The sequence below is a fragment of the Salmo salar genome, chromosome 20, assembly GCF_965601325.2.
Source record: "Salmo salar chromosome 20, fSalSal1, whole genome shotgun sequence".
Lineage (NCBI taxonomy): Eukaryota > Metazoa > Chordata > Actinopteri > Salmoniformes > Salmonidae > Salmo > Salmo salar.
The window spans coordinates 74,233,094-74,260,600 of NC_138310.1; the positions used below are offsets into that span (position 1 = coordinate 74,233,094).

General features: G+C 42.3%; 1 protein-coding gene across 1 annotated transcript; it reads left to right on the forward strand.

Annotated features, from left to right (window-relative positions):
- Positions 1 to 80: 80 nt before the first annotated feature.
- On the forward strand, positions 81 to 26,530 carry LOC106581305 (solute carrier family 25 member 36-A). Its single transcript, XM_014163268.3, has 7 exons — positions 81 to 505; positions 9,221 to 9,385; positions 13,201 to 13,278; positions 21,691 to 21,791; positions 23,690 to 23,756; positions 23,867 to 24,159; positions 24,346 to 26,530. The coding sequence occupies exons 1-7, from the start codon at positions 465 to 467 to the stop codon at positions 24,537 to 24,539; spliced, it is 939 nt and encodes a 312-aa protein (XP_014018743.1). The 5' UTR covers positions 81 to 464; the 3' UTR covers positions 24,540 to 26,530.
- The last annotated feature ends 977 nt before the right edge of the window (positions 26,531 to 27,507 follow it).

A 27,507-nucleotide genomic window follows, 5' to 3' on the forward strand; every position in this document is an offset into this window, starting at 1 on the left:
TCACGTGAAAAGTAGTAACGGGGCGGGATTTAATGACGTACTTCTACACCCGCCAATCACAGCCTTTGTTTTGCGACTTCCCTTTCGATGAAAACTATTCTGTCATGTCGCTGTAGCGTTCAGTGTGGCTCGGCTTGACGACGAGGAATGAAACAGTCATGCGAAAGATGTGTCGGGGTATAAGTATATCACAACGGTTTTCATTTATTCACTAGAAAAATACATCCACTATGGCAAAATAGTATCCCTGTTAACACAGAAGAGACGCAAAGTCACTGTCGAGACCGCGAGGTTTTTAATCGGGGGAAGCTAACGTTACATATACTCGTTTTTGCTAGCAACTGACCTCCACCACAACACGGCGCATTGGACTAGTGATCAATAAGTTACAAATTCCTTGTCGTTAGCCCTCCTACCAACCCAAAGTGGTGCCCTGCGTACGGGTCCTGTGAATATGAGACAGAATGAGTCAGAGAGATACCCTGGTTCATCTGTTTGCTGGAGGGTGAGTATCATGGCTAATCGCTAACTACTAATACAGTCCACTGTAACAGTACCTAACATAATGGAATGGAAGATGAAGCTAGCTAGCAAGCGATACAATTAAAATATGTCTAGTTAGCTAGTTATCTATTGGTTGCTGTTAGTCTGGACTCCTTCCCGATGATGTGCCTGTAGCAGATGTTTGCTAACTTGCTAACTAGCTAATATTAGCTAGCTAAATTCAATGTCATAACTGACCCCGTCTGGTTTTGGTAGGACCATTTATTTTGCGGCGTTATGTAGAAGTTTTGCGCCCAAATTAACATGGCCAGCTGTTCTATTGTACACGAGTTTTTCTATTAATATTCTCTAAATACAAACTTGTTATATTGTCTGACTATTAGCCATAACCCCGCTGATACTCGTTTTAGCACGTGCGCTCGGATGCCATTGTTTTGACCTTATTTCACATTCTAACGTTAGCTAATCTTAACGTTGCCTGTCATCCTTTACTATCAAATTATTTAGCTACTCGTGCAACTAATGCACCATTAACGGTCAAAAGAGGACGTCTAATATTGTGGTAAGCTGTAAACTATCCGGTTTCTCTCACTGAGGTATAAGTATTGTATTTCATAGTGGCATCTGATCAGGATGCGGCGTCAGAACCAAAACAAATGCTCTCCAAAGTCTACCATGGCCAGCTAGCTATACATTACCCGAACTGCCGCAGCCGATGGGGAACTATTCTCCAATTAAACCTATGCAGCCCAAGGTTGTAATGGTAAATAGTCAGTGTCACATTGAAGCGAGCAATGACTGATAGTATGAGGACTAGACCAAAATGTGCTCATAAGGAGCCTAACGTTACCATTACACATTAAGGTCCAAGGTATATGTTATTTTCCGAGGTAGACTTGCTTTGGCAGCCAAAACAACCAAATACTCCACCTAAACATAAATTGATTCTAAATTGCCATACAGTTCTAAAAACTTAAATCCCTCTACTTTCAAATCAAAATAATTCCACAAATGCGAAATACACAACTGTTTTAACCGGCTTTATCACAGTTGCAGCCGAAAGTATTTTTCATTGACAACACATTTCTGGCAGCCTTCTTCTGTTACACCCAGGTGTTTGGAGCATGCGCAATAGTGAATTAGCACAGGTGGTCCTTCTGTCTTCTGTAAACACGCGCTGTAACATGGAGATATGGTAGTGTGGGAACAATAACCCTATAAAGGTATCAATTCAACCTTTTTGTTTTTAGAAAAGTATTTCTCTGATATGAAATATAAAATCCTTATGCTTCCAAAACCATACCACAAGCGATGCGTGTTATTGTTCAGACCAAGCCCCAGGGCTCTTAAAAAAAATTCCACATACAGGAAGATCCTTCTTCCAATGACTCTTATGTGTAATGGAACCTGAACTTGGTCATGATCAAGGGCTAGATGAGGATTTGATTTATAAATAACCACAACATGCAAGGGCTGTAGAAAAATAATATCACGACTTCTACATTCATATGGTCAATAGAGTGAAAGAACAGATGAGATGCTTTCAAGATTATGTTGAAGATTTCAGGACACATTTCAGCTGGGTCGCTGTTGTGTGTGTGAAGGCGTATGTCAAGCTTGAGGCTGCAGGGCAAGAAGCATTCCTGCATGTGTTACTCACAGACTCATGGAAAAAGGCCAAGATGGATCAATACAGAGCAAGAGCGCTCCTTAATTCTTGTAAACAAAGGCACATGGCCAATTCTTATTATTTTTAATCGTTTTTGGTTTTCACGATATAACAATGCAATTGAATTACATGTATCACTGAATAATAAATTGGCAGACATTAATATACAGTACCAGTCAAAAGCCTGGACTCACCCACCCACTCATTTGAATGGTGTGTCCAAATCCCCGACCGGAACCACACATACAATAAAAAAGAGGAAACAACCTTATAATTTTTCACCCCCATGCATAACTATAATATAACAAAAAGAAAAAGAAAACAAACAAAGCAAAAATCCCTTCCCCTACCAGTCATCTATCTATGTATGTCTGTAGTCTATCAGGCCTTTACAGATTATCTCTCAGCGATAGAGAAACAATGTCCCCAGATATCAATACAATTATTGAGTTGACAATTCATTTTATAAATCAATCTTTCAAATGAAGCTGTTTCTGCCAAGGCTATGTACTGTTCCTTATATGAGGGAGGGTCCTTCTCCCTCCAGTGTCTCAATGTGACTTTTTTGGTTGTGTTTATAGCAACTTTTAGAGGAGTCCAGTAAATCCTATTGAACACTTTAAATTGAATCAGTTTGGACCAGGCATCTCTCATTTCTCCTCTCTAAAAATTACCTCCAGGTCTTTTCCCCATACAGCTTTCAGGACCTTACAAGTTCCATTAAATCCACCTATAAGGTAGCTATATATATATAAGCCCTGCGGTATGTGAGAATCATTTGCAAATTACAGGTGAAGTCAGAAGTGTACATACACAGAATAATAGTAGAGAATTATTTATTTCGGCTTTTATTTCCTTCATCTCATTCCCAGTGGGTCAAACGTTTACATACACTCAATTAGTATTTGGTAGCATTGCCTTTAAATTGTTTAACTTGGGTCAAATGTTTCAGGTAGCCTTCCACAAGCTTCCCACAATAAGTTCGGTGAATTTTGTCCCATTCCTCCTGACAGAGCTGGTGTAACTGAGTCAGGTTTGTAGGCCTCCTTGATCGCACATGCTTTTTCAGTTCTGCCCATGAATGTTCTACAGGATTGAGGTCAGGGCTGTGATGGCCACTCCAATACCTTGACTTTGTTGTCCTTAAGCCATTTTGCCACAACTTTGGAAGTATGCTTGGGGTCATTGTCCATTTGGAAGACCCATTTGCGACCAAGCTTTAACTTTCTGACTGATATCTTGTGCACCAGTCTCTCCTGCAGCAAAGCACCCCCACAACATAATGCTGCCACCCCCGTGCTTCACGGTTGGGATGGTGTTCTTTGGCTTGCAAGCCTCCCCCTTTTTCCTCCAAACATAACAATGGTCATTATGGCCAAACAGTTCTATATTTGTTTCATCAGACCAGAGGACATTTCTCCAAAAAGTATGATCTTTGTCCCCATGTGCAGTTGCAAACCTTAGTCTAGCTTTTTTATGGCGGTTTTGTAGCAGTGGCCGCTTCCTTGCTGAGCGGCCTTTCAGGTTGTGTTGATATAGGACTCGTTTTACTGTGGATATAGGTACTTTTGTACCTGTTTCCTCCAGCATCTTCACAAGGTCCTTTGCTGTTGTTCTGGGATTGATTTGCTCTTTTCGCACCAAAGTACGTTCATCTTTAGGAGACAGAACGTGTCTCCTTCTTGAGCGGTATGATGGCTGCGTGGTCCCATGGTGTTTATACTTGCGTATTATTGTTTGTACAGATGAATGTGGTATCTTCAGGCGTTTGGAAATTGCTCCCAAGGATGAACCGGACTTGTGGAGGTCTGCATTTTTTTCCTGAGGTCTTGGCGGATTTCTTTAGATTTTCCCATGATGTCAAGCAAAGAGGCACTGAGTTTGAAGGTACCTCCAATTGACTCAATTATGTCAATTAGCCTATCAGAAGCTTCTAAAGCTATGACATCCATTTTCTGGAATTTTCCAAGCAGTTTAAAAGGCACAGTCAACTTAGTGTATGTAAACTTCCGACTTCAACTGTACATCTTAACACTTATATCAGAATGTACAGATAATTTGATAATTTGCCTACCTTAAACATATAATCTCTAAGCTGGAGATATCTCAAAGTCTTGTTTCTGTTCATTATACTTGGACCTTAGTTTTTCAAAAGAGTTAAATTAGTTTTCTTGATATGGACAACTGTTGTTCTTTATCCCCTTTCTATACAAATCTTTCCAGAAAACCATGTCCCGCCCTATTTTCAGTTTAGGGTTGTTCCATAATGAAGCAGAGGTGAAGATTTCTCTCTTTTGAATCTGACTCCATATATTTTTTGTATGGGAGATTATTTTATTCTGCAGTCCCACTTTTTGTTTACTCAAATAATCTGATGCTTCGGCTGATGGTTCTAATGCTATAATAAATAGGAGAGGCGAGAGACAGTCACCTTGTTTTGTGCCTCGTCCTACTGAAAATGGAGATGATCGTAGTCTGTTAGTGACTACTATGGATTTGGGGTCATTGTACATGCATTTAATAATATTCTGAATGCCCTGTCCAAATCCAAATGTATTTTATAGTATATTGCAGGTAGTCCCAGCCCACCCTGTCAAAGGCTTTTTCTGCGTCTAGGGATAAGGCTGCCACTGAAGTATCCAAATCTTTTGCCTTCCAGATGACATGCAATAGGCATCTAAGATTGTCAGATGAAGTTCTGCCTTTCACAAATCCCACCTGGTCTGGATTTATGGTTTTCTTAATGATATGATTCACCCTCATAGCCAGATGTTTTGTAAACAATTTTCTATCACAATTTATCAAATAAATTGGACTATAGCTCCCACACTCATGGGGATCCTTTCCCTTTTTGAGGTTTAGGGTGATTACTGCGTCACTCATAGGTGGGAGCTCACCTGTCAATCCATTTGTTAAATGTATTCGATATTTCTTGGCTAAGGTGCTTTGCAAACCTTTTATAGAAATCACTGGGTATCCCAGGATGGGATGGGATACTGGCCAACAGTTTTCCTGCCTTCGCCTGATTCTTACCATCTCTGCTTCAGCCTGTACAGGAAATATTCCACTTTTTTACTGAATAAAGTATTCAGCTCATATTTAGTTTTCATCAGGTTTACCACAGAAATGTTGTTAGGATTGGACCAATATTCCCTCTCCAGAGTTTTGAACTCTGTTTCAAGTTGATACATTTTCTGTTAATCTAGTTTCTTAATAGTAGCTGACTGTTGTATCATTACTCCACGTATGTATGCTTTAAAAGCTTCCCAGACATGTACCTGTTTCACACGTGCCTGTTTTGTAGTGTGTACTGGCACAAAGGAATTCACAAAACACCTTGTCATGTAAGAGGCTGGTGTTCATTTACCAACATTTCAATTTTTCTCTTCCTTCTCCTATTCCAACAGTCAGATCAATGGGCGCATGATCTGTCATGGCTATCGTGTCCACACTGCAAGCACCCACTTTATCTATGAGAGAGTGTGAGATCAGAAAATAGTCGATGCGTGAATAAACAGTGTGCCTATTCGAAAATAATGTGTAATCACGAGTGGTTGGATTGATCAGTCTCCATATATCATAAAAACCAGCATCCTTACAGTGTTTTAATTGCTTCTTGAGTTTTGGAGGTCCTGGTTACAACAGTTTTGGATTTCTCAAAAAATGCTCCAGGAGCCTAATTTATAATCCTGATTTTATAATGTAAATATACTACTACCAAAACGTGACGACTGTTAGAACAATGCTTAGAGAATCAAAGAAAGTGAACGACTGGTAGTGCACTCCAAATAGAACACTAAACTTCCCATTGAACAAATGTCATAAACATTTCCCAAACCCACAAGATAAAAAAACAAAAGGAAAAATAACTCTCCCCTAAACCAGGCCTTCATCCGTGTGAAGTGTCTCGAGGTCTTCCCAGCACTGACGCTCCAACAAGAATAAGAATGTTTTACCGACGCCAAATTTAGGCATGACCATATACATTTTGAAACGATGACATGTCATAGAAAAAACATTGAACCTAAAGACAGGCTGATCATTATACTCGCAAAGAGAAGATATTACCTTTCTCATGAACTGTCTAATTCCATAAGGCAGCAATGTAAGCAGAGAACAAACACCAAAGGGAGACTGGTATAGGTCATAATAATGATAAAATAAACTTAAACTTTGGGTTCTGCCCATCATGCATGGCACCAACACGCCTGTTGTAGCCTATATCATAACAGCAATAGTTGGTAGACAAGAGTGAAAACTTAAAAGAATAGATATGTTTATCCCTACTATGACCGTAAAACAGAATGATATGCTTGGATTATAATCCTGCGCAATCTAGTACTATAATGATATCAACTGTAAACCAGAAAGATGCATTATAGGCAACATTCACAGCATAAACACTCTGTGAGACTGCTCACAACATAGGAAGTTCTATCAGCTTAGGGAAAAATGGTAGTCCATCCCTGATGAACCACCCCCATCATGTGGATCTTCCATAGCCTACCACGCTACTCAGATTGTTCAGCCTCATTGACGTCCGCAACACCCTTCTTTGGGTCAGTAAGAACGACGTAGTGATCCTCTCACAGTAACCCAGAACACGGCAGGGTATTGCAAGGAGTATTTTAGTCCCCTTTTTATGCACATACGTCTTACCTCCGTGAACGCATTTCTCTTGTCCTGAACCTCCTTGGAAAAGTCAGGGGAAAACTCCACCTTTGTCCCTTTTGCAGCAAAAAGTCCTAAGTTATTTGGCTTTGAGCCGGAACTTCTCCCTGTCAGTGTATGGTAAGAATTTCACCAGGATAGGCCGGGGGTTGCGTGGGGCTGGTCCAGGGCGCGGTGTCGTCAGTTTCCGATGTGTTCTCTCAATGGTCATGATGTTAACATCCTCCTGTGTGTCCTCAAATTGATTGCATAAAATGTCTTTCACACAATCCACCGTATTTATGTGGATTTCGGGAACCCCTCTGTTCCGAAGTGTGTTTCTCCGACTTTCTCAGATTTTCCTGGTATTGAAGTCATTCTTCCAGTTTTTCTGGCAGTCTCCATTTTTTCAACAGTGTGGTTTAGGTGTGTGTTCTTGTCCTCCAATGTTGATATCTTCTCTTCGGCGTTTAACATGGTTGTCGAGAGTGTCCGCTGTATGTTTTATTTCAGCCACATCTTCACCCACTTTTGTAATTTTGTCTGAGATTTTTGTTCATTTTGCGAATCTCTTTAGTTAGCTGCTGCTCCTCACCACATCGTCGCCGGAAGTCCGCACATGGCCAATTTCAGCCCAGACAACCAATTGTGAAATATGTCAGAGAGGGTTGGAAGACCCCTACTGTATGAGGGTGACTTGTCACCAATACATGAGTGAACCATTCTGGAAGGAATAGAGGTAATCGTTAGTTTATGATGGGTAGTAGCCTAATCAACAGGGCTGGGTTTTTCTGCTTCCTAGCCGACTAAACTAAACTCCACAATTTCCGATGGAGTTGATCTGTGACTAGTGTGGGCAGACTGGAGTTCTGAGTTTGCATAAACAGATTTCAACACCCAAAGAATAACTTGCATTTACACAGGACAATGTCATGTGTAAGACATCTGTAGTTTTTAATAAAAACGTAATGTTGTGTGATGTCGGGAACTCCAGTCAGCCTACACTAGTCACTGCTCAACTCCATTGAGTTTAGTCGGCTAGCCCCTTCCCTGTAACTGTGTCATGCGGGTCGCCATAACATTCGGTTGCGTCTCAAGCCTTTTATTGTTTCCTATCTTTTTATTGACATCATAATAAAAACAAGTTTGTTTCATTACACATGGCAGACATATTGCGAAAAAGGCCTAGACATGTTCTTTCTTTCAAAATAACATCAGTAGCTTGACGTAGGACTATTGGAAGAGAGTGTTTAGCACCGCACCCTCCTATTGTTTACCTTTGCTAATGTCCCGCCACGGTGCTCATGCTCTGTCACATGTGTAGACATGCGCAGTCCACATGTGCCAGGCGTGCATGTGTAGCAGGTGGGCTTCCCTCTGTCTTTTTACTGTGGCCATCTCCCTCTGTATCTGCCTCAATAGAAGTATGGATTAATGATCAACCACCGTATCTGTAATTTACTGGGGCTTGGCTGAAAAGATTCCCTCATATCTTTTTATTTTTTTAAATATATTTTATGATGCAACACAGGGCAATTGCTCAGGGCTAGGTTATAAACACATACTTTCTACTTGCCATATTGCCACCAAAGGACTTGTAGAATGTAGGCTTCTTCTTTCAAATCATCCCACTTCCATTGCAGTCAAAACCATGTTGTATTCAAGAGTTCATATAAAGAAGCTTAGACTCACAGTCATAGACATTTGTGGATGTCTGACAGTATTTCTGGTAGCCTGGTCATTTGTGTGCTTTTGGAAAGCATTAGGTCAACTTAGGTGTGTGAAAGGTACTGGCACACAGTGTTTGATATTGCATTGATTCATTCCAGACGAGAACAGTTTTTTCCACAGACGGGGCATTACTGTGCTGACTCTCCAAATCCAAGCCTCTCCTAGTCCCCACACTGCCCCACAAGCCTCTCCTAGTCCCCACACTGCCCCACAAGCCTCTCCTAGTCCCCACACTGCCCCACAAGCCTCTCCTAGTCCCCACACTGCCCCACAAGCCTCTCCTAGTCCCCACACTGCCCCACAAGCCTCTCCTAGTCCCCACACTGCCCCACAATCCTCTCCTAGTCCCCACACTGCCCCACAAGCCTCTCCTAGTCCCCACAAGCCTCTCCTAGTCCCCACAAGCCTCTCCTAGTCCCCACAAGCCTCTCCTAGTCCCCACAAGCCTCTCCTAGTCCCCACACTGCCCAACAAGCCTCCCCTAGTCTCCACATTGCTCCACAAGCCGCAGATTCTCTGGATTCACAGTGTATTTCTGTAATGGAATCAGCACCTTCCAGACTGCCAGTTTGTCTGCCGCTTTTCTCGAGCAGCGGAGTGATATGTGCTGCCACCTCAGAAAATCCCTCTGTTTTCTTCCCCACTATGTTCTCTCTCCTTCTCTAGGTGTGGGGGAACGGTAGGAGCCATCCTGACCTGTCCCCTGGAGGTGGTGAAGACCAGACTACAGTCATCCCACATCACACTTTACGTGTCTGAGGTGCAGCTCAGTACCGTCAATGGGCCTAGCGTAGCACGCATGGCCCCTCCAGGACCCCTGCACTGCCTCAAGTGGGTATTATATTCAGCCTGCACAACTTGATTTACTAGCATTGTCATTAGGGCTGGGCGATATGACGATATATATCGTGGGACGATAGAAAAATGTCTTATCGTTTCATATTATGCTCTATTGTTTATTTCGTTGTGTCGCAAATCAAACCCTTTACGGCAATATTTTTCGTCAATTGGACGATGCTTTGCGTTCTTCCACACGGAAATTTGCAACACAAACAAACATGGAGGAGAGTGAACGTGGCACGGAGACACAGAGCTCGTACCTAAAAGAGGGGCTACTTTGTTTACATAGACGTGGTTTGTGTATGAGTCTGACACGGACCAGGAAACTGTCCTCTGCAAAATATGCCGCAGGCCGGTCCCGAAAACAGGCTCAAACACCACTAACCTCTTTTTTACCACCTATGCAAGACTCACATGAAACAGTACGGAGAGTGTGTATGGATGAGACCCCAAAAAGTACAGTAGAGTGCTCAAAACAAACCCCCGACTCAGACGTTCCAAGAGGCTTTTGCCGGCGGCACACCATATGGCAAAGAATCAGGAAGATGGAAGGAGATAACAGCTGCCGTTACAACTTACATCTGCAAAGACATGGGCCCCAATTTACACAGTTTCGTGAGTTGGTGCGAACACTCGACCCAAGGTACCATGTGACACGTATTAATGCCAAAATGACATGCAAAATAGGCAAGCCCCCAAAAATATATATATATTTTAGGCCTATATTTATTTTGTTTGCAAATATAGTTGAAGTGTTTTCTATTGACCTTTTTTAGATTTTATACATTCATATTTTATATTTTGTAATGTGCTTAATTGAACATTTGTACAAAGGTTCTAAATAAAGGGAGATATAATCAAATATGACTAAGTACCTTATTTGAGTATAATTCAAAATCTAATAAGAAATAGGCCTTTGCATGTGGTCATTTTATATAAACTATTTATTCATTGAATTTACAGAAAATGTGATATGTAGAGTCGAAGTCGGAAGTTTACATACACCTCAGCCAAATACGTTTAAACTCAGTTTTTTCACAATTCCTGACATTTAATCCAAGTAAAAATGCCCTGTCTTAGGTCAGTTAGGATCACCACTTTATTTTAAGAAATTGACATGTCAGAATAATAATTGAGTGATTTTATTTCAGCTTTTATTTCCTTCATCGCATTCCCAGTGCGTCAAACGTTTACATACACTCAATTAGTATTTGGTAGCATTGCCTTTAAATTGTTTTGACTTGGGTCAAACGTGATATGTGATATGTAGAGTCGAAGTCGGAAGTTTACATACACCTCAGCCAAATACGTTTAAACTCAGTTTTTTCACAATTCCTGACATTTAATCCAAGTAAAAATGCCCTGTCTTAGGTCAGTTAGGATCACCACTTTATTTTAAGAAATTGACATGTCAGAATAATAATTGAGTGATTTTATTTCAGCTTTTATTTCCTTCATCGCATTCCCAGTGCGTCAAACGTTTACATACACTCAATTAGTATTTGGTAGCATTGCCTTTAAATTGTTTTGACTTGGGTCAAACGTGATATGTGATATGTAGAGTCGAAGTCGGAAGTTTACATACACCTCAGCCAAATACGTTTAAACTCAGTTTTTTCACAATTCCTGACATTTAATCCAAGTAAAAATGCCCTGTCTTAGGTCAGTTAGGATCACCACTTTATTTTAAGAAATTGACATGTCAGAATAATAATTGAGTGATTTTATTTCAGCTTTTATTTCCTTCATCGCATTCCCAGTGCGTCAAACGTTTACATACACTCAATTAGTATTTGGTAGCATTGCCTTTAAATTGTTTTGACTTGGGTCAAACGTTTCAGGTAGCCTTCCACAAGCTTTCCACAATAAGTTGGGTGAATTTTGTCCCATTCCTCCTGACAGCGCTGGTGTAACTGAATCAGGTTTGTAGGCCTCCTTGCTCACACGCGCTTTTTCAGTTCTGCCCACGAATGTTCTATAGGATTGAGGTCAGGGCTTTGTGATGGCCACTCCAATACCTTGACTTTGTTGTCCTTAAGCCATTTTGCCACAACTTTGGAAGTATGCTTGGGATCATTGTCCATTTGGAAGACCCATTTGCGACCAAGCTTTAACTTCCTGACTGATGTCTTGAGATGTTGCTTCAATATATCCACTTAATTTTCCTCCCTCATGATGCCATCTATTTTGTGAAGTGCACCAGTCCCTCCTGCAGCAAAGCACCCCCACAACATGATGCTACCACCCCCGTGCTTCACGGTTGGGATGGTGTTCTTTGGCTTGCAAGCCTCCCCCTTTCCTCCAAACATAACGATGGTCAGTATTGCCAAACAGTTCTATTTTTGTTTCATCAGACCAGAGGACATTTCTCCAAAAAGTATGATCTTTGTCCCCATGTGCAGTTGCAAACCGTAGTCTGGCTTTTTTTTATGGTGGTTTTGGAGCAGTGGCTTCTTCCTTGCTGAGCGGCCTTTCAGGTTATGTCCATATAGAACTCGTTTTACTGTGGATATAGATACTTTTGTACATGTTTCCTCCAGCATCTTCACAAGGTCCTTTGCTGTTGTTCTGGGATTGATTTGCACTTTTCACACCAAAGTACGTTCATCTCTAGGAGACAGAACGTGTCTCCTTCCTGAGCGGTATGACGGCTGCGTGGTCCCATGATGTTTATACTTGCATACTATTGTTTGTACAGGTGTACGTGGTACCTTCAGGCATTTGGAAATTGCTCCCAAGGATGAACCAGACTTGTGGAGGTCTGCATTTTGTGGCTGATTTCTTTTGATTTCCCCATGATGTCAAGCAAAGAGGCACTGAGTTTGAAGGTAGGCCTTGAAATACATCCACAGGTACACCTCCAATTGACTCAAATGATGTCAATTAGCCTATCAGAAGCTTCTAAAGCCATGACATCATTTGCTGGAATTTTCCAAAAGTAATGTCCTAACCGACTTGCCAAAAGTATAGTTTGTTAACAAGAAATTTGTGGAGTGGTTGAAAAACGAGTTTAAATGACTCCAACCTAAGTGCATGTAAACTTCCGACTTCAATTCTATGTATCTTTATCGGGATAAGAAATGACCTATATCGTGATATGCATCTTTATCGGGATATGAGATTTTGGCCATATCGCCCAGCCCTAAGTAACATAGTCTATGACAATATCAGCCCACAAGATCAAACAGGCATAGGCCTATATTCCAATGTCTAGTTATGTTCGTTAACCATCAAACTGTACGAATACAATACTTTATGCTTGTGTTATTGGTTTTGATAGTTTGGGATTTATTACTGTCATTGCCCTCCAGCTTTGCACATTTAAATGTCACAGTAAACAGTCCTAAGTAGCCTAATGTGTAGAAGTCTCAAGAAACCAGAGTAAAAATGAGCTGGTGTTGGGTGTTTACACGCCCTCCGCTCTACCCCCTATCCTCTTGTGGGGTTTGGCAGCAGGATCCCTCCCTCCTCACGAAACCCCATGTTGTTTGCTCTGGCTCATGTCTCCTCGGCAGGCAGTGCCATGTGGACTGAAATCCAACTCCTAGAGCTTGTCTCTCTCTCCCCTACCTTCAGGGAAAGGCCTGTCTGGGGATCTGTAGCATACCCCAGCAGCAGGATGTATCACATCGTATCCAACTATCATACTTCATGTTTTTCTTTCTACAAGTTGTTGTTACAACCCAGCAAGGCTTTCAGCAGACCCTATTCCTAGTTCATTGTTATGAACGCCACTGACGTTTAAGTGAAAAGAATGTGAATATTTGTGAGTGGTGGGTAAGATGTTGTTGTGTGTTTGTCTTCAGGTTGATTCTTGAGAAAGAAGGAGCCCGCTCTCTGTTCAGGGGCCTGGGGCCTAACCTAGTGGGCGTGGCCCCCTCCAGGTAAGCACCCAACATTACATAAAACATTTTAGATTAATGAAATTATATTATTGTATAATCATTTCATATTTCAGGCTAAACAATATCACTAACCATCCAAACATTTCAAGCAGATATGTTACCTGACACATAAAAAGTTTTAATTTCTAAACGGTTCACCCGTTATGGATGAAAATACCCTCGAATTAAAGCTGACAGTCTACACTTTAACCTTGTAGTAATTGTATCATTTCAAATCCAAAGTGCTGTAGTACGAAGCCAAAACTTGACACTAACCAAATATTTTTTGAGCTCACTGTATGTGTGCTCTACGCAGTATCTGCCCTATGGTTGCAAAACTACCGGTATTTTACCAAAGTTACCGGAATCTTAACAAAATCTATGGCAATCTAACGTAACTTCGGTAATTTATTCTTGAATAACTGTAAAAAATATATATATCATATTAGGGGTGACCCCATTTAGTCGACTGGTCGATAGGCTGTTGGTTGACCAAGATTATTTTAGTTGCTCAATCACAGATATAAAAATGAATGACACACGAGACACCTGTCTGATTTGCACCTGTCTCAGAGGACTAATCCATTGAGACTAATCCATTGAGGAGGCAGCGGGGATGCCACTGTCCAAGAAGAAGGAGACTGTGGCTAAGATGCACAATGCGCATCTCTCCTCCATGTGGTACCCTTCCTCATGACCCTCCAGTATGACAATGCCATACTGCTCGTTCTGTGCATGATTTCCTGCAAGACAGGAATGTCAGTGTTCTGCCATGGCCAGCAAAAAGGCCGGATCTCAATCCCATTGAGCACGTCTGGGACCTGTTGGATCGGAGGGTGAGGGCTAGGACCATTCCCCTCAGAAATGTCCAGGAACTTGCAGGTGCCTTGGTGGAAGAGTGGGGTAACATCTTGCAGCAAGAACTGGCAAATCTGGTGCAGTCCATGAGGAGATGCACTGCAGTACTTAATGCAGCTGGTGGCCACACCAGATACTGACTGTAACTTTTGATTTTGACCCCCCCTTTGTTCAGGGATACATTATTCCATTTCTGTTAGTCACATGTCGGTGTAACTTGTTCAGTTTGTCTCAGTTGTTGAATCTTGTGTTCATACAAATATTTACACACTAAGTTTGCTGAAAATAAACGCAGTTGACAGTGAGAGGACGTTTCTTTTTTTGCTGAGTTTAGATGATTTTACTAAAACACATATGGAAAAATACACATTTTAAAAATGTACTCAATTGGTCGAAAGAAAAGACTACTCTTGGTCGACCAAGATTGTTTTTTGTGGTAGACAGCCCTAATTCATAGATAATTACTTAATTATATTTGTGTCCACGAGTTTCTAGTAGATAGACCATATGTTTCAAGAAAAAATTGCCTAATTATTGAAGAAGAGAAAAAAAAAGCATCTCATCAACAATGGCCAGCTATTGACTTTTTTCACAACTGCCACCAGTTTGACGACAAAACATTGACAACGAATACATATTGACATAATAAAAAAGAGTTTGTTTTTTTTACAATCGAAGATATTTCATGTTGAAACCCTCATATTAAAGGTAGACTCTGTGAAATTCCATTGCCACAAGCAGCACCGGAGATATTGAGATGAGCGAGATGCAACACTTTTACATTTATGTCATTTAGCAGACGCTCTTATCGTTCGCAGTCACACACGGTATCTCCGCATGTGCACGGGTTCGTTTCACGCTGTTCACAGCATGGTAGCCAGGGTACCAAAACAGCTGAGAAAGTTGATCCTCACGCTTTAACACTCTTAGTTGTTGCAGAAATTGACCCACTGTTTACTTTCAACATCTACGTCAAATTGCTAAGTCTACCTTCAAACATCAATGGAATTCACTAAGTTGATGGTTTATATTTAGAATGTTTTAGAGCTGTTTCATTCTATTTTGTTTTATTTTAAAATCATCTTATTAAGTTTGTTTATATATTTTACATGTGATAAGGCCACACAGAGGCCCAGAGACCTTTACACCTGTGATTATCTGAAGTACCCAAAATGGCCACTAGATGACCTGTGATAGACCACATAAAATCCCTGGAAGATACCAAAAATCTGGTAGTTTACTGGTAAACTTCAAAAGTTTCCAGTAATATACCCTCCCTTGACAACCCTAATCTAGCCTATCCTAAGTGGAAGGAGCTACTATTAACATTATCTGACATGCATTGACCCACTGGAGGTCAACTGCGCGCACACACACACACACAGTGGATGTTAGCACTGGAGTCTGAGTTCTCAGTTGTTGTGTAGGAATGTCTGAGGGGTCACTTTGTTGCCGTGGTTAATAGTCAAGGGGTTCTGGGAGGTTACTGTGTCAGTTGACGGGGTCCATTTTACATCTTACAATTGTACTTTTACAGAGAGGAGTTGTGAATCAGTCAATCACTGTCATAGTGATTATCTCATTCCTTGTCCATCAGTTACAGGCTGACTACACCGCCAGCGTTGCAAAATACATTTTGAAATCTATATTATTCAATTATTGCACCCACACTGCTCGCGTGCGCCAACGAGCGTCTGCGTTGCCAAGGGCTAAAATAGAAGTCAGTTCTATTTCTGACGCAGATCGCGCTGCAAGTCCTGCCTCTCCCATCTCCTCAGTGGTTTATAGAAGCGGGTACCCACGTGCCATCTCCTCATTGGTTATACCCACGTGGGTGACAAAGACGAATGAGGTCGGTGGCGGAAATGCACGTAATATATGATAGTTGCCAATCGCAATATAAAGTCGAGAAGAAAAAGCCTAGAAGGAGGAGAGATGACTAGAAACGATTCAGTTGACAGTTTTGTGTGGATTAATTGTCAGAGTAGAGGACCTTGTGCATTTCAGGTAAAATATCAACTCAATGTGTATGTCAGGACAAATTAGCTAGCAACAGCAAGCTAGCTAAATAGGACAAGTTAGCTAGCAAGTGCAAGCTAGCTAGCTAAATTGCCATAAAGGTTTAATGCTTTTTGACCAGTCCCCAAATTAATTTAATTGGTTCAGAGTTTGTTTTGATATTTTAACCTGCGTGTCATGATCGCGTTTGCTGTGGGGGGACAAAATAAATGTATGCACGATGGCGCACGCGTGCAGCCGGTTTGGGTTCCGTATTAGACTAGACAAACAGCACTAATGCACTGCATCAGGCTGTCCATCCCACAGTCTTAATGCTGTTACATAACACTGTCGGTCACTGTGGAGGATAAAGAAGAGAACAACCAAACTAGGGTTTCTGAGAGAGAGAGGGAGAAGCCGAGAGAGAAGAGAGAAGCCGAGAGAGAAGCCACAGCTGCAGTGATCAGGGCGCAGAGTAGCACTGTATAGTAGCCAGCCAGTGAGCTAACCATCTGTAGGAGTGAGAGAAAAGATTTGTTGTTAAATTGCTACAAATGCTAATTATCCCCTGGCCCGCTGATGATGTTGCGTCTAAGTGGTAGCTAATGGTAGAAGCTAGCTAATGCTATGTCTAACAAGAGCTTGTGCTAAGTGTATGTGGAGTGCTTTGTTGACATTGTCTGGGTAGATGCTGATGCAGAGTCAAATCACCTGGGCCTCTGATGCGACACGAAATACGCTACATGGCCAAAAGTATGTAGACACCACTTCAAATATGTGGATTCAGCTATTTCAGCCACACCTGTTTCTGACAGTTGTATAAAATTGAGCGCACAGCCATGCAATCTCCATAGACAAACATTGGCTGTAGAAGGGCCTGTACTGAAGAGCTCAGTGACTTTCAACGTGGCACCGTCTTACGATGCCACCTTTCCATCAAGTCAATTTGTAATATTTCTGCCCTGCTAGAGCTGCCCTAGTCAACTGTAAGTGCTGTTATTGTGAAGTGGAAACGTCTAGGAGCAACAGCGGCTCAGCAGCGAAGTGATAGGCCACACAAACTCATCGACTGTCCTTGGTTGCAACACTCGCTACAGATTTTATTATTATTATCTTTTTTTTAAAATCCAAACTACCTCTGGAAGCAACGTCAGCAAAAGATCAGTTTATCAGGAGCTTGATTAAATGGGTTTCCATGGCCGAGCAGCCGCACACAAGCCTAAGATCACCATGCACAGTGCAAAACGTCGGCTGGAGTGGTGTAAAGCTCACCGGCATTAGACTCCATATTAATGCCCATGATTTTGGAATGAGATGTTTGACAAGCAGGTATCCACAAAATGTTGGTCATGTAGTGTGTGTGTATATAGCCTAGGCTACACACACACACAGTCTTGTACAGCTAACCTTGTTAGGACACACATTTCAGTCCCATTCAAAATCCTATTTTCCTTAACCCGTACTCTTACCTTAACACAAAAACGTAACCTTAAACTTAACTCTAACCCTAAACCTAACCCTAGCTTTTAACCCTAAAACTAACCCTAGCTCCAAAACCTAATTCTAACCCTAACACCAATTCTGGTCCGCACAAGAATAGTTAAACACGTCTACACACACACACACACACACACACACACTGTGACTGATAAGCTTTTAGTGGTAAGTGTTTTAAAAATAAGAAGAATTTTTTTAACATGTTTGGATATAGGTATAAACTACCTCAAGTGTAGTCAACAGTTATACATCTCTGCCTAGCCAAACACGGTGAGACAATGGCAAATTGGCTGAAGAAGCAGAAACAGCCTGGCCTAGGCTAGGCACAAACGTTGTCACCTCAAATGTGCTTCTAGACCTACAGGTAGCTAATTGTTGAAAAAAGACTTAGAGATTAGGGCTAGTGTGTGTACTGAATGTATTTACTTAAGGTTGCACAATTCCAGTGATTTTCCCCAAATTCCTAGGTTTTCCATAAATCCTGCGTGGAAGTTTCCCAGTGCCAGGAGGGAATAAGCAGGAAATCTGGAATCTTCCAACCACAACTTCTGGTGAATTTTTGGAAATGATACCAGAATTGTGCAACCCTACTCCTTTTAGCACTGCGTTTGGTCCAATAAGGCCTATTTAAACTGAAACACTCAGCTCAGCCATTGTTGCTGTTGTCTTTACTCATATTTAGTAGGGGTGTAACGGTTCACCAAACCTATGGTTTGTTATGCATTGTGCTTTTGGGTTCACGGTTCGGTTTTAGTACAGCGGGAAAATGAAATGCCAACAGTAATTATAGTTAAAGATGTACTATTTGAATAGTTTGCCTAATTTCAGTTGATGACAAAACATGCAAGTATATTGAGTATCATTGTACCATCTAAACCACTGTGAAGTATATTTTCCATAACCAAAAATATTGTATTGTTCAGCAGTTTGTAGCTGGTGTAAAAAAACAAAAAACGGGAAGCATAGAAATGACGCATATAAAACAGATCTACCGCTTTCTAGGTTGCTTTCGATGAGAATTAACATTTCTGTGAATTTTGTCAGGTCGCCCAAAAAGTGACATAATGCAGCTTTCATTTTTGTTTAAGAAAATCCATAGTGTTGGTATTCCTGATTCCATATATGATCATGAGTCATAATGCCTGATGAGAGCACCATCAAAAATAACACTTTGGATTTTCTTAATTGAAAACACACGACTACTCAATGTGCCGCGTGAAATCAATATGTAAACATGGTTCAGACATTGTATAGGCCTATGCTATAATGTTTTCTAACCAACAGAAAAATATGGGCACTTCTGTGACTCTGTAGCACGTACTTCTCATCTCAGTCCGGGGTAATGTGATGGGCTGTCACTGTGAAGTAGCTCTCTGGAGCTCCAGCCATCAGTAGTAAGAGCAACACAGGGTGCATCTCAGTCCGGGGTAATGTGATGGGCTGTCACTGTGAAGTCGCTCTCTGGAGCTCCAGCCATCGGTAGTAAGAGCAACACAGGGTGCATCTCAGTCCGGGGTAATGTGATGGGCTGTCACTGTGAAGTAGCTCTCTGGAGCTCCAGCCATCGGTAGTAAGAGCAACACAGGGTGCGGTGCATTGGCAAATTCATTGACAACTACAGCTTTGGCTTCTTACAGTGAATTTGGAATGTATTCAGACCCCTTGACTTTTGTAACATTACAGCCTTATTCTAAAATTGATGAGGATCTTTTTCTTTTTTTAAATCGATCTACACACAATACCCCATAATGACAAAGCAAAAAAAGGTATTTAGGAATGTTTGCTAATGTAAAAAAAGAACAACAAAAAAACATCTTATTTACATAAGTATTCAGACCCTTTGCAATGAGATTCGAAATTGAGCTTGGGTGCATCCTGTTTCCATTGATCATCGTTGAGTTTTTCTACAAGTTGATTGGAGTCCACCTTTAGTAAATTCAATTGATTGGACATGATTTGGAAAGTCACACAACTGTCTATATAAGGTCCCAAGGTTAACAGTCCATGTCACAGCAAAAACCAAGCCATTATGTCGAGGGCATTGTCCGTAAAGATCTGAGACAGGATTGTGTTGAGGCACAGATCTGGGGAAGGGTACCAAAACATTTCTGCAGCATTGAAGGTCCCCAACAACACAGTGACCTCCATTCTTAAAAGGAAGAATGGAATCACCAAGACTCTTTCTAGAGCTGTCCGCCAGGCCAAACTGAGCAACCGGGGAGAGGGGCCTTGGTCAGCGAGGTGACCAAGAATCCGTTGGTCACTCTGACAGAGTTCCTCTGTGGAGATGGGAGAACCTTCCAGAAAGACAACCATCTCTGCAGCACTCCACCAATCAGGCCTTTATGGTAGAGTGACCAGACAGAAGGTACTGCTTAGTAAAAGGCACTTGACAGCCCACTTGGGGTTTACCAAAAGGCACCTAAAGGACTCTGGCCATGAGAAGCAAGATTCTCTGGTCTGATGAATCCAAGATTGAACTCTTTGGCCTGAATGCCAAGTGTCACATTTGGAGGAAATCAGGCACTATCCCTACGGTGAAGCATGGTGGTGGATGTTTTTCAGAGGCTAGGACTGGGAGACTAGTCAGGATCAAATGAAAGATGAACGGAACAAAGTACAGAGATCCTTGATGAAAACCAGCTCCAGAGCACTGAGGACCTCAGACTGGGGCGACGGTTCACCTTCCAACAGGATGATGACCTTAAGCACACAGCCAAGACAGCGCAGGAGTGGATTCGGGACAAGTCTCTGAATGTCCTTGAGTGGCCCAGCCACAGCCCGGACTTGAACCCGATCAAACATCTCTGGACAGACCTGAAAATAACTGTGCAGCGACGCTCCACAGCCAACCTGACAGAGTTTGAGAGGATCTGCAGAGATCAATGGGAGAAACTCCCCAAATACAGGTGTGTCAAGCTTTTAGCATCATACCCAAGAAGACTCGAGGCTGTAATCGCTGACTAAGGTGCTTCAAAAGTACTGAGTAAAGGGTCTGAATACTTATGTAAATGTAATATTTCCATTTTTTTATTTGTAATAAATTAGCGAAAATTTCTAAAAACCTTTTGCTTTGTCATTTTGGGGTATTGTGTGTAGATTGATGAGGGGGGGAAAAAACAGTTGACTCAATTTTAGAATAAGACTAACATAACAAAATGTGGAAAAAGTCAAGGGGTCTGAATACTTTACGAATACACTGTGTGTGTGTGTATATATATTATATCTGTTATCTGAAATGGGTGCGAAAAGACAGTTTGTAATGTGGCTCGAGCACTTTCACGAGGTGCGGAAACCTACTATTCTTCTCAACCACCGAGAATGGGCTCCTATCCGCGGCCATTAACATACCTATCACTCTTTTATTTTGCCCGGTCAGAATCAGCTGCGAATGGCTACTTGAATGCAGAGGGTAGACAAAGTTGTTCTTTTGTGTTTCCGTGTTGCTCCGGTTGTATGAATACTGAAGTTTGGTCGACGTAAAAGTTTCAGATGTTGGCAGCTGCATAAGCTGTTCTTGTTGATCAGTGGCGACATTCTTTTAGTGTTTTATCCACAACTCTCTGTCCATTGCCGTTGTAATCTATTGGGAAACCCAACATTTTCCCAAACTGTAGATTTGAAACGTTGATGGAGAATCCCCCTGGTTTATCGACCCGACCACTCGCCATCGTACAGAACTAGTTCCCGGCTCCGCCTCAAAAAAAGACCTTGAAATGCGGCAAATTAAGATTCAAATTTGATTACAATGTGCGGATAGGCTCAATGTTTCAACAGAATAGCCTAAAACAGATTTACTCCAGGCATACAACACAGCGTAGACATAGCATATAGACCTAGTGGTTTTTATGTTTATATATTTTTTTATGTATTCATTCGGGTTCACAGTGCGGACCGAACCGAAGTCCCCAATACGGAACGGTTCGGTATGAATACATGTACCTTCTACTGTTTGCTGTAGGTTCCTTGGCAGGACAAGGGTTTCCCCACCAGGGACGGTGAAGATGTTGATTCCTGTGCTGTGAAGTATGTATCATGTTTTCACCCTGTCTCCTCCAGAGCCATCTATTTTGCTGCATACTCCAGTGCCAAAGAGAGACTGAATGGAGTGTTTCAGCCGGACTCTACACAGGTCCACATGGTGTCTGCTGGCTTGGCAGGTAACCACACCAACCTCACCCACTTTCTAACACTATACCATGCAGTCTTTTTTTTACAGTTTTATTTATAGATTTTTCATTGGTAGGTATACTTTTCAATCATCCATTTTTCTGTGAGTATTCAGTCAACTGTAGCTAGTAATTTTGGATGATAGGCTAACCTGGAGAGTCATGTGATGTGACCACTTCTAATGTGTTGGTCAGACATGCCAGAGAGCTGGACCTGACCAGGTTAGTGGTGGTAAGTCCAGTCGAACCCAGACTGACTAGTTCTGTAGAGGTCCCCTACCTTACCTTCCTATTCTAGGGTTAGGTTTCTATCTGCCCAGCAGCTCTCAGCCTGTTGGTTCCTGTGACAGCTCCTCATATGACCTAATCCTCTAACCTAGTGACTAAACTAGTTTCTCACACGAGGCGTCCCTCTGTCTTTCCATGTGCATTTTGTTAGGACATTGTTGATTTTTCAAAGGCAAGGGAGTACAATAAAGTCTATTTATTGTTGACGTTCAGTCTACAAAGCCTTTTTCAAGACAAGTCTCAGTTAGGCCTAATATAATGCAAGAGCTCAAACCTAGACACTTCCCTAGGCCTCCTGTACACACACTGAATCATCTGTTTCCCCTGGCCATTATGCACCTCTGCTTCAAAGTGACAACCCCATGTTAAACCTGGCATATCAGGCTGATGCTCGCAGATCAACTCCCTGGCAGGAATTTTTTTGGAAGATCTACTAAACAGCCTTCCTAGATGCAAGCTGGTTTCATACATGTTGGAGACATGAGATGTCCTGATGAAGGTCCACTGACCGGAAGCTCAGCCACAATTAAAGACATTTGCATCTGACTAGAAGTATGCAGAGACTTTTCCTCCAGTTTTGCCTTTTGCCTCTAGCAAAAGTGTGTGGTAGATTCTGCCTATTATCATAAAATTATATTGTAAACCTCCAACTTGTTCAGTATTATATATACATACACACATACACACACACACACACACACACTGGCCTTTTCTAGATGAGGAAATACATTCTATCTCTAGATGATTATTTCTGTCCAGTGTCAGTGATCCTAGGAGCAATATGTAATGTAGCCTAGACTCCTGGCTTCTACCCTTTTAGAATTTAGGTCAGTCAAGCAAGCTGGGCTTTTAAAGAGCGCTGCGTGTTTCTGTAATGGAGGACCGGGGAGGAACATAAGACTGTGTTTTTGACAGGTTTATGTTAACACCCTGTTCCTCTGTGCAGCATGGCTCGGTCCTTCCACCAGTCAAATCAAGGTTGGCTCTGCTTTATTTAGTCTGCCCAAATACTCCCTCTAGTGGCCACTCCATGAGGTGCAGCTACCTGTAGAACCAGTATTAGCCACATAACAGGCCTCTCTATCTGTGATGCAGGAGCTCAGGGAGGGGAATAGACTGGCTCTGGTATGAGACTGGTGTGTTGATAGGCAGGTGAGAAAAGAAGCCTGTTTGCCATTGGTAGAGAGAGATGTGATAGAGAGCTCATTGGTACATCGTAGATATGTGATACAGAGAGTTGTGTAGCCAAGTGGCATCTGGAGAGCTAGGAATAACCCTGAGATCAGTGTCAACATGACTGCCAGGCTAAAGCAGTCTAACACTGCAATTATGGGAGTGTAACCTTTATACACACTAACATGCTGTCACAACACATATCATAGGCCTTGTCATACTGTGGTATGTTCATGAGCTCGTCTCTCTCTTAAAAACGTGTTGACAAGGTTAACAGTTGTTAATTTCTGATGGTTTTAAATTCCCTTTAAGGCTGATGCTTCAGATAAGATTTGGACAGTGTTTTGTTCTACAGCTTGGTAGGCAGACACTCCTGGTGTTGGTGGTGTCTGTGTCTGAATCATCAGAGCTCTTGTCCTTCCTCTCAGGGTTCACAGCCATCACAGCTACCAACCCTATCTGGCTCATCAAGACTCGCATGCAGCTGGACTCCAGGTAAACACACAGGTCTGAGTCAGTAGTGGCGGATTTAGGATGTGGTGTCGGTGTACAACGTCTCTGTCGTTTGTACCATTAGTAAATCCTTTCCCGCCTGCCTTTCATAGGAACCGCGGGGAGAAGCCCATGAATGCGTTTGAGTGTTTGCGACGGGTGTACCAGACAGAAGGCCTGCGAGGGTTCTACCGGGGAATGTCAGCGTCCTACGCTGGAATCTCAGAGACTGTGATCCACTTTGTCATCTACGAGAGCATCAAGCGGCGCATCTTGGAGGCCAAGGCCACGCAGCACATGGACGACGAGGAGGAGGAGTCGTCCAAGGATGCCTCGGACTTTGTGGGGATGATGCTCGCCGCCGCCACCTCCAAGACCTGTGCCACGTCCATCGCTTACCCCCACGGTGAGGGCACTTCATCCTGGGAGCAGGAGGATATGGGGTTTATAGTCAGTCATGTGTTTGTAGTCCTTAGACTAGTTAGAACCTGTAGTTAGTATTGGTTCCAGTATGGAATCCAGTACTGGGAAAGTATTTATTTTAAATGGACCAGGAAATGAGCGTGCTCCTCTCCTTTTCCCATCGTTACAGAAGTGATCCGGACCCGGCTACGAGAGGAAGGCACCAAGTACCGTTCCTTCTTCCAGACTCTGACCACGGTGCCCAAGGAAGAGGGCTACCGGGCGCTGTACCGCGGCCTCACCACCCACCTGGTGCGCCAGATCCCTAACACCGCCATCATGATGTGTACCTACGAACTAGTGGTCTACATGCTAAATGGTTAACCTTTGTCCCTTGACCTACGACCCCAGATTAAACCCTAGAGAGAGATGGGTCTACACCCCACGTTGAACCAATGGCACAAAGAGACCCCCAAGAAACAGGGACTGTCATCTCTCACACCTCCAGTCCCTCCATCCTGTCTAAAACTTAAGCAAGTTGTCCCAAAAGCACCCTGTTTTGGGATGGGGAGTTGGGTTGTTTTCAGGGGTGCACGACACAGGAAGAGGGGTTGGTAGACAGGAAATCACCGTGTTTGTTTTGGGGATATGGTTTAAAGGTTTTTAAAAAGAAGCGGTGTCATTGAAAATGAGTTCTTAGGATCCCTTTCTCTCTGCTTTTCTTGCCCTCTCTTATTGTCTCTCCTAAATAAGCTTCTTTACACGAGCATAGGTTACTGGAGCAGGTACAGTGGGGAGAACACTCAAGCTATTTTAGTCTAACAATACTAATCATTTCTGGTTTGTGTCAAGGGGGCAATTGGTAGTAGAGGCTTGTTGAGTGCAGGGAGGTCTTAAGGATAGGGTTGAAGGTTTGAGCGAGGTGGATAAGGGACGTGCCTTGCGACGACTTTAACTGACCTGTATAGATGCACAATAGTGATGTGAGGTTGAGGAAGAAGAGCAAAGGTCAGACCAGCCCTGGTTTCTGGATCTCATTGGACCGCAGGCATTCAGAACCACACACAGTGCTCGTCGGGTCTGCTTTGTGCTCGGGACCCCTCCATCCCAGTTGGTCAACAAGCTCACAGGTCCTCCCTACAGGGGCCAGTCTGGCCGGCCCTGACTAACACTATAAGCATTGATACTCTGACTCATACTGGAAGCTTAAACACATGCAGCAGTCTTTACAGTGTTCTCTTTGTGTGCGTGTTCTGTAAAGTGGGTGATAGTAAGAACCTTTTGACCCACTCCCTCGTAGCACCCAGACTGACCAGAATCATCCGCCATTTTAAACTACTTGAATGTTAATCAACACAAGGAATAACAAACGAAAGACTATGGGAGCATTGTCTCACATCAGATGGCAACCTTGTGAATATTCTAAGACAGAAAAAAATAAGAGACAATGCATAAGTTTACAAACTTAACAAGACAATTATATGAAATCGTATAAATGTCTTCATAAGATGTTGCATTTTTCTGCCCAGTCATGGGAGTGTAAACTATATGTTTTTGGGGGGGGATTGGAGGGTGAACCGCTGAACCCCAAGGTTTCCCCTCCTCCCCCCTTTTGACATGCAGTATGTGATTCTTTCTGCATTTTTCTATAGACCTGCTCTGACCTCCAGTTGCATCTCTTCTTTCTCTGCCTCAGAATCCAAGCAAGTGTTACACATGAGACGATCCTCTGTCCAGTGTTCACTTTGGGAATAGATGGGATTCTCTTGAGTGTACGTGTGTGAAATGCTACACGATAAGGAGACCCTGTGTTGTCTATCCCCATACTTTATGCAGTATATGTGTGTTTTTTTTTTTTTTTTAAGAAAACAAGTTGACAATGTTTGGGGGGAAAAAACTATTTTTTAAATCTGACTGTTTAATGCCTTAAACAGAAAGATGCTTGCTGTCTACTTCATCTGTCGACTCCCTTTTATTTAGCTGTTTTTCCTGTTTTCTGATTTTGTCATTTCGAAACTGTGAGAACTCAATGTTCATCTCCTTGTCTACCTGTTTACATTCAGTCTTGTGTAACCATAGAGACGACCTTACCTACTGACCTTTCCCCACTCACATGATATGAGCACGAAGAGCCTTCCCAGCACATGTAAGCATCACTGCAGCCAAATATCCACAGGTCACACTAATGCTAGAAATAAGAATTAGGTTCATAACATGCTTACTGTTCCTTAAAAGAGAGAGGGTGCACAACCACATTTTTAAGTTGCACCTGTATTCGTCTGTCACTGTCTCACTCGTCATTATTCACGATTCATTCAGGAGTTTTTAGAAACATTCTATTCTTATTTACAATAAAATTCACTTTAAAATGACAATACATTTACCATTAATTTCTATTGGGAACAAAATAATCTGAAACACAACCAAATCAAACACATTTGTAGTCAGAATCTTGACATAATCATTGCGTGCTGTGAGTATGGGACCAAATACTGAACTTTTTACTACTTTAATACACCTAAGTGCATTTGTCCCAATACTTTTGGTCCCCTAAAATGGGGAGACTGAGCCAAAACAACATGTGTCACTGTCCCAGTATAATTAATATCTATATTGATCCATGAGGGCTGCCCATCCCTGACCAACATGTGCATGTTTCTACTCTGGGTCTGTGTGTGTGCTTATAACCACAGACATTCGGTACATGGGTCTGTTCTCATCTTATGTCTGAATAGTGTGTGTTTCCGTTCCATATGAATCTCGTCATGCCCTTTTTTGTTTGGTAGGTGTGTGCGTGTCAGTATGCTCTCAGTCCTTTTTTGTTTGGTAGGTGTGTGCGTGTCAGTATGCTCAGTCCTTTTTTGTTTGGTAGGTGTGTGCGTGTCAGTATGCTCTCAGTCCTTTTTTGTTTGGTAGGTGTGTGCGTGTCAGTATGCTCTCAGTCCTTTTTTGTTTGGTAGGTGTGTGCGTGTCAGTATGCTCTGTCCTTTTTTGTTTGGTAGGTGTGTGCGTGTCAGTATGCTCTGTCCTTTTTTGTTTGGTAGGTGTGTGCGTGTCAGTATGCTCTGTCCTTTTTTGTTTGGTAGGTGTGTGTGTGTCAGTATGCTCAGTCCTTTTTTGTTTGGTAGGTGTGTGCGTGTCAGTATGCTCTGTCCTTTTTTGTTTGGTAGGTGTGTGCGTGTCAGTATGCTCTGTCCTTTTTTGTTTGGTAGGTGTGTGCGTGTCAGTATGCTCTGTCCTTTTTTGTTTGGTAGGTGTGTGCGTGTCAGTATGCTCTGTCCTTTTTTGTTTGGTAGGGTGTGTGTGTGTCAGTATGCTCAGTCCTTTTTTGTTTGGTAGGTGTGTGCGTGTC